The 12954-nt window shown below is 34.3% G+C and overlaps 1 protein-coding gene across 1 annotated transcript; it reads left to right on the top strand.

The window, feature by feature from the left end:
• The first annotated feature begins 10226 nt into the window (after positions 1 to 10226).
• On the top strand, positions 10227 to 12954 carry LOC107932813 (lysine-specific demethylase 2A). The gene is made up of 3 exons (XM_016864915.2): positions 10227 to 10646; positions 11491 to 11694; positions 12526 to 12954. The coding sequence occupies exons 1-2, from the start codon at positions 10440 to 10442 to the stop codon at positions 11683 to 11685; spliced, it is 402 nt and encodes a 133-aa protein (XP_016720404.1). The 5' UTR covers positions 10227 to 10439; the 3' UTR covers positions 11686 to 11694; positions 12526 to 12954.

The raw sequence follows: 12954 nt of genomic DNA, 5'->3' as shown, positions 1-12954 counted from the left end.
TAAGTAAGACTTGAGGTAAGTATGTGAAATTGATATGAATATTGAGTGAAAATGAAAGTGATGCAAATTGAATCAAATTGAATTGAATAAGTGAATTATGGAAGATGTAATTATTTGAAAAGCGTATTGATTGAAAAATGATTGGTGATTTGAATTGTGAATTGAAAGTGATATAGGATTGAGAAAGTGAATTGAATACCCTATTAACTAGTCGGGCTGAGTCGGATATAGTTGGCATGCCATAGGATTGGAAGTGTTCAGGGATACTTCGACCTCGAGTCGATGAGACACTGGGTATCACTATATTTCTTCGGATAGATTCGATGAGGTACTGGGTACCAACTTTACTTCGGCTAGGCCGATGAGACACTGGGTGTCAACTATTACTTCGAACTATCCGATGAGGCACTGGGTACCATATTGGTGTGTTTGGTTGGATCCGTGTATCCGCCAAAGTCCGAGTTACGTTAATAGGGTGAAAAATTGAAATGTGAATTTGAGGCATTGAAACGAGAAAAATAAATTGAATTACGAATTGAAATTGGAATTGTGATAATAAGAGAAAAGTATGAAATGTATATTCATAAGTGATATAAATTTAAGTTTGAGAAAATACATTGATTTATGAATTAGTACATATGACATTAATTGTTAGGTATTTTAATATTTATGTTTTTACTATTGTTGATATAATTTGAATTATGGTAATATCATTGAGTATATCCATACTCAGCGTACGGTTGTTTCCGTGCGCAGGCTAGTAGAAGTCAAGTGTCCCGGTTCAGCATCCAGAACATTCCCGACTCCAACACAAATTTGGTGATGTATATTTTTCTTTTGGGTAAAGGTGGCATGTACATAGGTGTTATATAGTCACTTGAATATGCATATTACTTTGGGTAGTGAAGGTTGAATTATAAGATTTAGATGGTTAAATGAAATGGTAAGAAAAGTATATGATATTTTGATACATGAACATTAAGTTGTTAAATGAATGAAGTTTTTAATCAATTTTGAATGATGCTATGATAGTTATTAAGTTGAAATTATGTTAATGATATAAATATTTGTTATATGAATGTGAAAAATTGGTGCTGGTTGTTTTAGTTTGAATTTGCAGAAGGTTTTAGGTAAAAATAAGCAGACCGAAATTTTTATAAAAAAAAATTCAGAATATTCGAACAAGTTCCGTTCTACTTTTAACACGTGCTTGAACTTTGAGAGTTCAAGATAGGGACTCAATTATTATATTATAACATAAAAGTTATATTAATTGTAAATTATTAGTAAGTTGTCTGATATGTCCAGTAATGCCTCATAACCTCGTTTCGGTAACGGTTTGGGTTTAGGAGGTGTTACAATTGTTGGTATCAGAGCTATCAGGTTTAGCTGATTCTCGGGCTAAATTGGGCTCGAAAGTGAGTTTAGAAGTACATGCCACTGTCGAGTCGAAATCGAGTCGGGATTTCTGGATGCTAATGTATTTATTTGATTTTGTTTTATAGATAAAATGTCAGATGAAAGAATGGATAATGTTGAACAGGAAATGTATACTGGAAGTCGAGAATTAGAAGAAACTGAATCTGTTACACCTGGTGTGGATCCGTTAAATAATCAATCTCCTAACGTAGGGAGAGAAAGAAATACCTCACAAGTGTTAAGAGATATAGCTGATGCATTACAGCATATAGTGAGAGCTATACCTGCTACTACATCTGTACCTACTGTCAGACAGGCCCCGATTAAAGAGGTACGAAAATATGGTGCCACGGAATTTCAGGGATTAAAAGGAGCTGATCCATCCGTTGCTGAAAATTGGATAGAAACAACAAAAAGAGTTTTGCAACAATTAGACTGCACCCCCCGAGAGAGTCTGATATGTGCTATATCACTGTTACAAGGAGAAGCGTATCTCTGGTGGGAATCTTTGGTTAGACATTTGCCTGATGATCAGGTAACTTGGGACTTGTTTCAAAAAGAATTTTAGAAGAAGTATATTGGGGAATTGTACATCGAAGAGAAAAAGCAAGAGTTTTTAGTGTTGAAACAGGGGAATATGTCAGTACTGGATTATGAGCGAGAGTTCTCTAGATTGAGCAGGTATGCTTTAGAATATGTTCCAACCGAGGCTAATAGTTGTAAACGATTTCTACGGGGACTACGAGATGAAATCAAGATTCAATTGGTAAGTCTCAAAATTACTGAACTTGTTGATCTGGTCGAGCGAGCAAAAAAGATAGAACAAGTACTGGGCCTGGATAAAAAATCAGAAATTGGTAAATCAGCTGGGAAACGTATGGGAACTACTAGTTTTAATCCACTACCGAAGAGATTCAAAGAATCAAGAAGTGACTGGAAATCTAGTTTTAGTTTAGACAGAGGTGGTAGAAGCAAAGGTAAACAGATGACAGTAACTACTAGCAGTGTGAGAGGTCCATCTCGAGGTGTAGAAATTCCAAACTGTGAGCACTGCGGAAAGAAACACAGAGGAGAATGTTGAAAAGTAACTAGAGGTTGCTTTAGATGTGGTTCTACAGACCATTTTATCAGAGACTGTCCGAATACTGATAGTGCTGCACCTGTATCATCACAAAGATCAGTATTTACTGCTAGAGGCAGAGGGTCAGGTAGAGGTAATTCGGCTTCTAGAGGAGGTGTTGGTAGAAGGAGCAGTGATATTGCTACTCAGCTGTCTGAAGCCAGAGTACCAACTAGAGCATATGTGGTCAGAAAACGAGAAGAAGGCGATGCACATGATGTTGTTGCAGGTATATTTCTATTGTATTCTGACCCTATTTATGCTTTAATTGATCCGGGTTCGTCATACTCTTATATAAATTCAAAACTAGTCGAATCGGGGAAATTAGAATCTGAAATGTCTAAAGTTTCTATAGAAGTGTCTAGCCCTTTGGGACAAACGGTGTTAGTAGATAGAGTATGTCAGAGGTGCCCGTTAATAATACATGATAAAATGTTTCTTGTGGACTTGTTGATCATGCCTTTTGGTGATTTTGATATCATTTTGGGTATGGACTGGCTATATGAACATGGGGTAGTTTTGGATTGCTATAAAAAGAGGTTTAGTATTCAGACAGAAAATGGGGATAGAATTGAAGTGAATGGCATCCGTACCAGTGGTTCGACACGCATTATTTCAGCGATGAAGGCTAATAAATTACTGCAGCAGGGTTGTCCAGCATACTTGGCATATGTTATTAATTCTAATTCAGTTGGGAGTCAGTGCAGTCAAATTAGGATTGTACGTGAGTTTCCAGATGTATTCCCAGAAGAATTACCGGGCTTACCACCTGACAGAGAGGTTGAATTTGCTATTGAGGTGTATCTAGGTACAACACCAATTTCTATACCTCCGTATCGAATGTCGCCCACTGAGTTGAAAGAGTTGAAGGTGCAGTTACAAGATTTACTAGATCGTGGATTTATTAGACCAAGCATTTCACCCTGGGGAGCTCCAGTGTTGTTTGTTAAAAAGAAAGATGGTTCTATGCGGTTATGCATTGATTATTGACAGTTGAATAAAGTGACGATCAAGAACCGGTATCCGTTGCCTCGTATAGATGATTTGTTTAATCAACTTAAGGGAGCTTCAGTATTTTCAAAAATTGATTTGAGATCCGGGTATTATCAGCTAAAGGTAAAAGAAAGTGATGTACCGAAGACAGCTTTCCGTACGAGGTATGGCCATTATGAGTTTTTGGTAATGCCATTTGGGTTAACAAATGCCCTAGCTGCTTTTATGGATCTCATGAATCGTATCTTTCAGCCATATTTAGATCAATTTGTGGTGGTTTTTATTGATGATATATTGGTTTATTCAAAGTCAGAGTCAGAACATGATCGACATCTAAGGATTGTGCTACAGACTTTACGAGAGAAACAGCTATATGGAAAGCTCAGTAAATGCGTGTTCTGGTTATCAGAAGTGGTATTTCTGGGACATGTAGTATCTGCAGATGGAATCCGAGTTGATCCGAAAAAGATTGAAGTAATTGTTCAATGGAATGCACCGAGGAATGTATCTGAAGTACGTAGTTTTCTTGGTTTAGCTGGGTATTACAGAAGATTTGTAAATGGATTTTCAAATATAGCTTTGCCGATGACCAAGTTGCTGCAGAAGAATATTCCTTTTATCTGGGATGATCAGTGTCAGAAAAGTTTTGAAACATTGAAGCGAATGTTAACCAAGGCACCAATTTTGACATTGCCAGAATCGAGTAAAGATTTTTTAGTGTATAGTGATGCTTCTTTGAATGGTTTGGGTTGTGTATTGATACAGGATGGGAAGGTAATAGCCTATGCATCTCGTCAATTGAAACCACATGAAAGGAATTATCCCACTCATGATCTTGAGTTAGCAGCTGTGATTTTTGCATTAAAGATTTGGAGACATTATCTTTATGGTGAAAAATGCTACATCTATACTGATCATAAGAGTTTGAAGTATCTTCTTTCTCAGAAGGAATTGAATTTGAGACAAAGGCGTTGGATAGAGCTTCTAAAAGATTATGATTGTGTTATAGACTATCATCCGGGAAAAGCTAATGTTGTAGCTGATGCATTAAGCAGAAAAGTTGTAATTGAATTAAGAGCAATGTTTGCACGGCTTAGTATCAGTGAGGATGGGAGTCTTTTGGCCGAATTGAGAGTAAAACCGGTAATGTTTGATCAGATTAGATCAGCTCAGTTGGAGGATAACAAATTATTGAAGAAAAGAGAGATGGTACAGAATGGCACAGCAGAAAATTTAGTATTGATGATTGTGGATGCTTGAGGTTTCAAAATCGGATTTGTATTCCAAATACTTCTGAGCTTAAAAAGTTGATTCTACGAGAAGCTCATGATAGTTCATTTGCTATGCACCCCGGAGGCACGAAAATGTATCGAGATTTAAGAGAATTATACTGGTGGCCAGGGATGAAAAGAGACATAGTAGAATTTGTAAGTAAATGTTTGACTTGTCAACGGGTAAAGGCAGAACATCAGGTTCCTACTGGATTGCTTCAGCCTATTAACATTCCTGAATGGAAATGGGATCGTATCACGATGGATTTTCTTACGGGATTACCGTTGTCAGCAAGCAAAAAGAATGCTATTTGGGTGATAGTTGATAGACTTACCAAGTCAGCACATTTTATAGCAGTCAGGACTGATTGGTCGTTGCAGAAGCTTGCAGACGTGTATATTCGAGAAATTGTTAGACTACATGGCATTCCGATATCAATAATTTCAGATCGAGATCCTCGGTTCACATCGAGATTTTGGAGACAGTTACATGAGTCGTTGGGTACTAGACTTAGTTTCAGTACAGCTTTTCATCCCCAAACTGACGGACAGTCTGAACGGGTAATTCAGGTACTAGAAGATATGCTTCGAGCCTGTATTATTGAGTTTGAAGCAGGTTGGGAGCGATATTTGCCACTAGCTGAGTTTGTCTATAATAATAGTTTCCAATCTAGTATTCAGATGGCTCCGTATGAAGCGTTATATGGTCGAAAATGTAGATCACCAGTATGTTGGACGGAGTTGAATGAAAGAAAAATAATTGGGCCGAAATTGATTCGTGAAACAGAAGAAACAGTCAAGAAGATTCAACAGAGATTAAAAGCAGCTTTTGACAGACAAAAATCTTATGCTGATCTGAAACGTCGGGACATTGAATATTCAGTTGGAGATAAAGTGTTTCTCAAAGTTTCTCATTGGAAGAAAGTATTAAGATTTGGCCGAAAAGGAAAGTTAAGTCCTCGGTTTATCGGACCATATGAAGTTATAGAGAGAGTTGGACCAGTTGCTTACCGATTAGCTTTACCTCCGGAATTACAACAAATTCATGATGTTTTTCATGTTTCCATGTTACGAAGGTATCGATCGGATCTAGCTCATATTATCTCTACTGAAAACATTGATATTAGACCAGATCTGTCATATGAAGAGGAACCAGTTCAAATACTAGCTCGAGAAGTGAAATAATTAAGAAACAAACGAGTCCCTCTGGTAAAAGTACTGTGGAGAAGCCATAGTGTAGAAGAAGCAACGTGGGAGCCAGAGGAAACTATGAGATCGCAGTATCCTCACTTATTTTCAGGTAAAATTTCGAGGACGAAATTTTTTTAAGGGGGGAGGAAATGTAACAACCCAAAATCCGTGGGCACAAGAAAAGTGTGTTATCGGGCCTCCGTCTTAGTGAAATAAGTTCGAAAATAATTATTAAAAATATTTATGAGTCTAGTAGTGTGTTTAATTAGGTTTTAATTAAGTAAATTTAGCTTAATTTAGAGTAATTAGTAAAAATGATTAAATTGAATAAGAGTAAAAGTTTAATTATAGATTAAAGAAAAATTAGAAGGACTTAAGAGGAAATTAAACCATTTCCTATAGCTGAGGCGGTTTAACGTGGAAAATATCAAAGATTTTATTGATTAAAAAATATATATATTTATTTAAAAATTAAGTATATTATATTATATTATATTATATTATATTATATTATATATAAAAGAAACAAATAAGTTAAAAGAAACAGAATGAAAGCAAACGAAACAGAGAAGAACAGGGGAGAAAGAAAGGAAAGAAGAAAGAAAAGGGGAAATAAGGTTTATGAAGCTTGGAGTTAATTGGTAAGCTCAATCAAGTCCTTTTCTCATAATTTTGATATTTTAGAAGTCTTAAAACAAGTTTTTGATGAAATTAAGTTGTTAGTTTGGAAGTTCTTAGGTTTTTAAACAAAGTTCATGTTGAATAAAATGATGAAATAGGGGTTTAATTGAACGAAATTCAAGTTAGAATAGATATAAGGATTGAATTGCAAAGTAAGCTATAAGTTTTGTGTTTTAGGGACTAGATTCAGGAAAATTTGGAATTAAGAAAATATGTTGAAAATTTAATAGTTAAATTTGAGTTTAAATGAAATTTGAATAGGAATAAGGTGTGAATTGGTGTTATAAATTTGGTTATTAACATTTTTCATTAAAACAGTTTTGGGAAGTAGCAATGGTCTGACTTTGAAAATTCACTAAAAATTTTATAAATTGAACTAGAGGATGAACAAAATATGGAATTAAAGCTTATTGAGTCTAGTTTCTTATAGTAGAAACAGTGTAAGCAATTAATTGATGAATTAAGAGATATTTGAAATTTTGTAATACTGGTTCTGGGTGATTTCGAGATGCCCTGTTTTAACTTTGGAAAATCATTAAAAATTGTACAAAAATTATTATGGAGTTTAATTTATATATGTGAACTCCTTAATGAATCTAGTTTCAAAATAAATAAACAAGAACCTTATTCGAGTTCTGTACAATGAGATAATTTAGTTTTAGTAGAGAGAGGTCAGAACTGTCAAATGAAATAACAGGGGAGTATTTAACGAATAAACTGTATTAAATGGCTAGACCAAAAATTCTGGAAATTTTATTATTAGAAGATATATGAGTCTAGTTTTAAGAAAAATTTACGGATATTAATTTGGAGTTTCGTAGCTCAATATATAAATAATTTAGTAACAATGACTCAAGTAGACAGCTTAATGGTGAAATTATATATATACATTAAAAATGGTTAAATTTGCATGTTTAGGCTCATGAATTAAATTGAATCATGTTGTATTGATGATTATAAATTATTATTTTCGTAGCCAACAAAGAACCTGAGGCATCAGCATCGAAAGGAAAGGAGAAAGTCATCGAGTACTAAAACGGGAGAATTACGGTGTGTATTACTATAATTCGAATTTTAATTATTATTGATTGCTGAATTTTTTTTATTGTTATGTATGGTAAGTAAGACTTGAGGTAAGTATGTGAAATTGATATGAATATTGAGTGAAAATGAAAGTGATGCAAATTGAATCAAATTGAATTGAATAAGTGAATTATGGAAGATGTAATTATTTGAAAAGCGTATTGATTGAAAAATGATTGGTGATTTGAATTGTGAATTGAAAGTGATATAGGATTGAGAAAATGAATTAAATACCCTATTAACTAGTCGGGCTGAGTCGGATATAGTTGGCATGCCATAGGATTAGAAGTGTTCAGGGATACTTCGACCTCGAGTCGATGAGACACTGGGTGTCACTATATTTCTTCGGATAGATTCGATGAGGTACTGGGTACCAACTTTACTTCGGCTAGGCTGATGAGACACTGGGTGTCAACTATTACTTCGAACTATCCGATGAGGCACTGGGTGCCATATTGGTGTGTTTGGTTGGATCCGTGTATCCGCCAAAGTCCGAGTTACGTTAATAGGGTGAAAAATTGAAATGTGAATTTGAGGCATTGAAACGAGAAAAATAAATTGAATTACGAATTGAAATTGGAATTGTGATAATAAGAGAAAAGTATGAAATGTATATTCATAAGTGATATAAATTTAAGTTTGAGAAAATACATTGATTTATGAATTAGTACATATGACATTAATTGTTAGGTATTTTAATATTTATGTTTTTACTATTGTTGATATAATTTGAATAATGGTAATATCACTGAGTATATCCATACTCAGCGTACGGTTGTTTCCGTGCGCAGGCTAGTAGAAGTTAAGTGTCCCGGTTCAGCATCCAGAACATTCCCGACTCCAACACAAATTTGGTGATGTATATTTTTCTTTTGGGTAAAGGTGGCATGTACATAGGTGTTATATAGTCACTTGAATATGCATATTACTTTGGGTAGTGAAGGTTGAATTATAAGATTTAGATGGTTAAATGAAATGGTAAGAAAAATATATGATATTTTGATACATGAACATTAAGTTGTTAAATGAATGAAGTTTTTAATCAATTTTGAATGATGCTATGATAGTTATTAAGTTGAAATTATGTTAATGATATAAATATTTGTTATATGAATGTGAAAAATTGGTGCTGGTTGTTTTAGTTTGAATTTGCAGAAGGTTTTAGGTAAAAATAAGCAGACCGAAATTTTTATAAAAAAAAAATTCAGAATATTCGAACAAGTTCCGTTCTACTTTTAACACGTGCTTGAACTTTGAGAGTTCAATATAGGGACTCAATTATTATATTATACCATAAAAGTTATATTAATTGTAAATTATTAGTAAGTTGTCTGATATGTCCGGTAATGCCTCATAACCTCGTTCCGGTAACGGTTTGGGGTTAGGAGGTGTTACAAGTTTGTAGGTCACTCTGCCTGCCCTCTTCAAAACTCTGAAAGGTCCCTCATTCCATCACATAAGCTCCTTGCGCAAGCCAATATGGCGCAAATTCAAGTGTAATTTGGAAAGGATTGAGACACCAACTTGAAGTTGCACATCTTTGCAATTTTGATCAACCCACTTCTTTTTGCGCCGACTTGCCTTATGTAGGCAAGATCTGACCGTAGTTGTTGGATATGATCCAATTTTCTTAGAACTTGCATCAAAGTGGGGCCATGAAAGCCTATCTGAGATAGTGACGGGGCAACAATCACTCACACCCAAGGTTGTTACGACCCATTATGGAAGACCAAATCCTATAGCTTATTGATTTGCCTCGTGACATAAGTACAGTTGGACATAATCTATAATGAATTAAAATAACTCTGGACAAGACTTACATAATGTGGGATTTAATCCAAATATAAATCTGGATAGAACCCACTTGATTTACACAGGGCGAGACTCGAACTTGAACACTTAAAATTCAAAACCTCATAGACATCTCTCTATTTTTTATTTATTATTCAATTAATAAATAAACAAAATTGAAACATTATCATCTCTTGTCATTAAAGTGATGATATATGTTTTCTGTTTAACACTATTAGCACCATATATTTCAAAAGCTTTAATCACAATTATTATCCGCAATATCAAAATGAGTTTACTAACAAAATTATAAAATTAAAAAAATTAAATTTAAAGTAAAATGATTAAATCCACCATAGAAAAAAATTAAATTTATAGTTAAACAAATTCGATATAAAAAAATAAACGTAAACCGAATTGAATTAGAGGTGTTTATGAGTTGGGTCGAGCTTAGATATGATATTAAAAACATTTTATGTTTGCTTAAGTTCAGTTTAGCTTAAAATATGAGTCTAAAATTTTATCAAAGCCCGTACATATTTGTAAGTATAACTAACTCAAGTCCATTTTAGGCTCGCCCATATTTTAAATGGGTTGAAATTTTTTGTCCGAGCCTATATTTCATTCCTAATATTTTTTATTTAAACCCTTCTAAATTTCAAACCAGCCTTTGAGCTTGAACAAGTAACTGAACAGTGGATGGGCCTAGCCATGAGATGATGGGCCAATAAACGCTGGACGAAACTTAATGGCTGATTCACCAGAAAATTAGGCTTATTGCCATTGCTGAGTTGGGGGGTGCGTTGTGGACCGACTGAGTCGAGAACGAGTCGGAGAAAAACAGCTATTTGCCAATTAACGGGGAAAACAGTAACCACTAAAAACCAACAATGGCATCATCCATTTGCCTATCCTTATCGCCGCCGTCTAAAACTCTATCTCCGCCTTCCACTTCCACCAGCAGTGGTTGCAAATGCTGCTCCGTCGTCTCCGTTTCAAAATGCCATAAACCGACGAGGAGAAAGAGGCAGCAGGTGATTTGTACGGCTCCTGAGGAAGAGAAATTGACTCGTCGTAATCCCCTCGATTTCCCCGTTGTAAGTTCCTTTATTTTTCGAATAATTGATGCTAAATTATTGGAGTTAGATTCGATTATTCGAGCTATCTAGATCCTTACGCTTAGAGTCGTTTGTTAGCTTAATCGATTTTTTAGAAAAATTTCAATTAATATTAAAAATTTAGATTCGAATTCTATCTTACTCAACTCAAATACAAAAATCGAGTTTAATTTTCACTAGATAAACAAGCTTAATTGAGCCGAATTAAGTGAGCTCGAGAACTCAATTTTTATACATAAAACGAAAAAATTTTACAATTATAACGCAATTTGTCGATTAATGTAATCTGTTGATCTGATGCAAGTTCAAGTACATGATTGTGCAGGAACCAAATGTTGTAAAGTTGAATAGTTTGGGGGTCATTTAGATATTAACCCTTATATATAATTTTTGTGGTAAAATAACATATAATCCCTGAACTTGGCTGCTTTTCCACCTTGGTCCATTGATTCTTTTGTCCACATGAGTCGCAGAACTTGACAGCTTTTTCAATTTGGTCCTTGGATACCTTTGTTATAATATGATAATGTCGCACTTTAAAATGTGCTACATCAATCATCATCACCTAATTTTTTTAAAAAATCTTTATTGTTTTTTTTTTGGTATCTTTGTAGATTTTATATAACTTTTTTTTTAAATTGGACATATCACCTTCTTAAAGTGTCATATTATCACACTGAATGTTGCCAAATTCCAAGGTTGATGTGAGCTAAAAAAAAGTTTAAGGACCAAATTGATAAAACTTACCAATTTTAAGGACTAAATGTTGCCTTTTTTTTTTCCCTTTGCAAATTCGAACACCTTGGGGTTTTTTACTTGGCAGGAATGGGAGAGGCCTAAACCAGGGCGTAGAACTGACATTTTCCCTCAATTCAGTCCCATGAAAACACCATTACTGGCGCCAATGCCATATGATCCTCCCGAAGAAAATGAAGAAGAAGAGGAAGAAAAGAAAGAGGAAGAAGAGGAAGATCTAGAAAAGGAACAGGAACCCGAAAACCCCGAAAAGCAGTCATGAGAAACAATGGTTAGTACTTGGTTAGATAGCTTGCTTCAATTTTCTCTTTGTTGCATTGCCGTTGAGTGAAATGTGGTCACCATTTTGCATTGTTTTTCGAGCTTTATCATCATACTTCCTTTTAAAGTTTGAATGAAATGTTTATGATCATCCATTTTGTAGTAAAATCTACTACTTATTTAGGCTAAAATAGAGAAAATTAGGCAGTAGTTATGTTGTTCGGATAATAATATTTAACACATAGATATAAGGTTGTGATCTGAAAAACCAAACTAATTATAATTATAACGACATTTGATACTTATACTCAAATTTTAATCACTAGTCTTTTTGAGATGTAATATACGAAATTCAATATTTCAAATCATGAAATAAAAATTCGGAGTCGACAGATTGAATTAAGTAAAAAATCGATTATATAAATATTTTATTTATAATTTAATGAGATTTCAACTTTTCAATATGTTAATTCTATACTGAAAGATAAAACCATTAAAACCAAAGTTCATTATATGTTAATATAAATTTTTATAGATATAAAATTATTAATTGGGTTAAATGATTTTATTTTATTCTTTAATCTAATCATTAAAAAAGCAGATAAAAAATTAAAAATTAATTTAAAAGATCAAAACCTTATACTAAATTAAATTAACCCAAAACAGATCAAATCAAACCTCATTGAAATTTAAATTATTTGGTATTAACTGACCCGCAATGGTAAGTACTAACCGGTATATGATCAGTATTAAAAACCAATATACAATTTTTGTTAATTATCAATTATATTTATCATTTGTTTTTACATTAAATTAACATTTATTATACACACGTACTCAGCGTAGGCGGTGCAGTCATTTCTTGCCGACAAATCGAGCCCCCCACGCATACTCGGCAATGTGATGCCTACACCGAAACGACCCCGGGTGCTTCGTCGGCGAACATAAGCATCGCTTTACCATCGAACCAGCTCGCTGGTCTCTAGTAACCCCGGTTCTCGGTGCATGACGGGCGGTGGTGGCAGCAATCAATGATGCTTGGAGAACCAACAACCTGCGTCGCACCGCCGAGTCATGTTTTCCGGCGGATGGAACGGTTGCGTAGCACATCTTTTTTTGTAAAGCTGAAGGAGCTTTTTTTGTTGCGGTGGAGATTATATATATGAGGAAAAGAAGAAAGGTATAAAAGGAGCGGTGGGCAAGTAAAGTTTTTTGGGGGTTTCTAAAGCAGCTTCTTTTCATTAAATTGCATCAAAAGGTTTATGCTTTA

Source organism: Gossypium hirsutum, chromosome A08 (assembly GCF_007990345.1).
Source record: "Gossypium hirsutum isolate 1008001.06 chromosome A08, Gossypium_hirsutum_v2.1, whole genome shotgun sequence".
NCBI lineage: Eukaryota > Viridiplantae > Streptophyta > Magnoliopsida > Malvales > Malvaceae > Gossypium > Gossypium hirsutum.
Note: the sequence above shows the minus strand (reverse complement) of the source record. Positions and strands in the feature narration are given on the sequence as shown.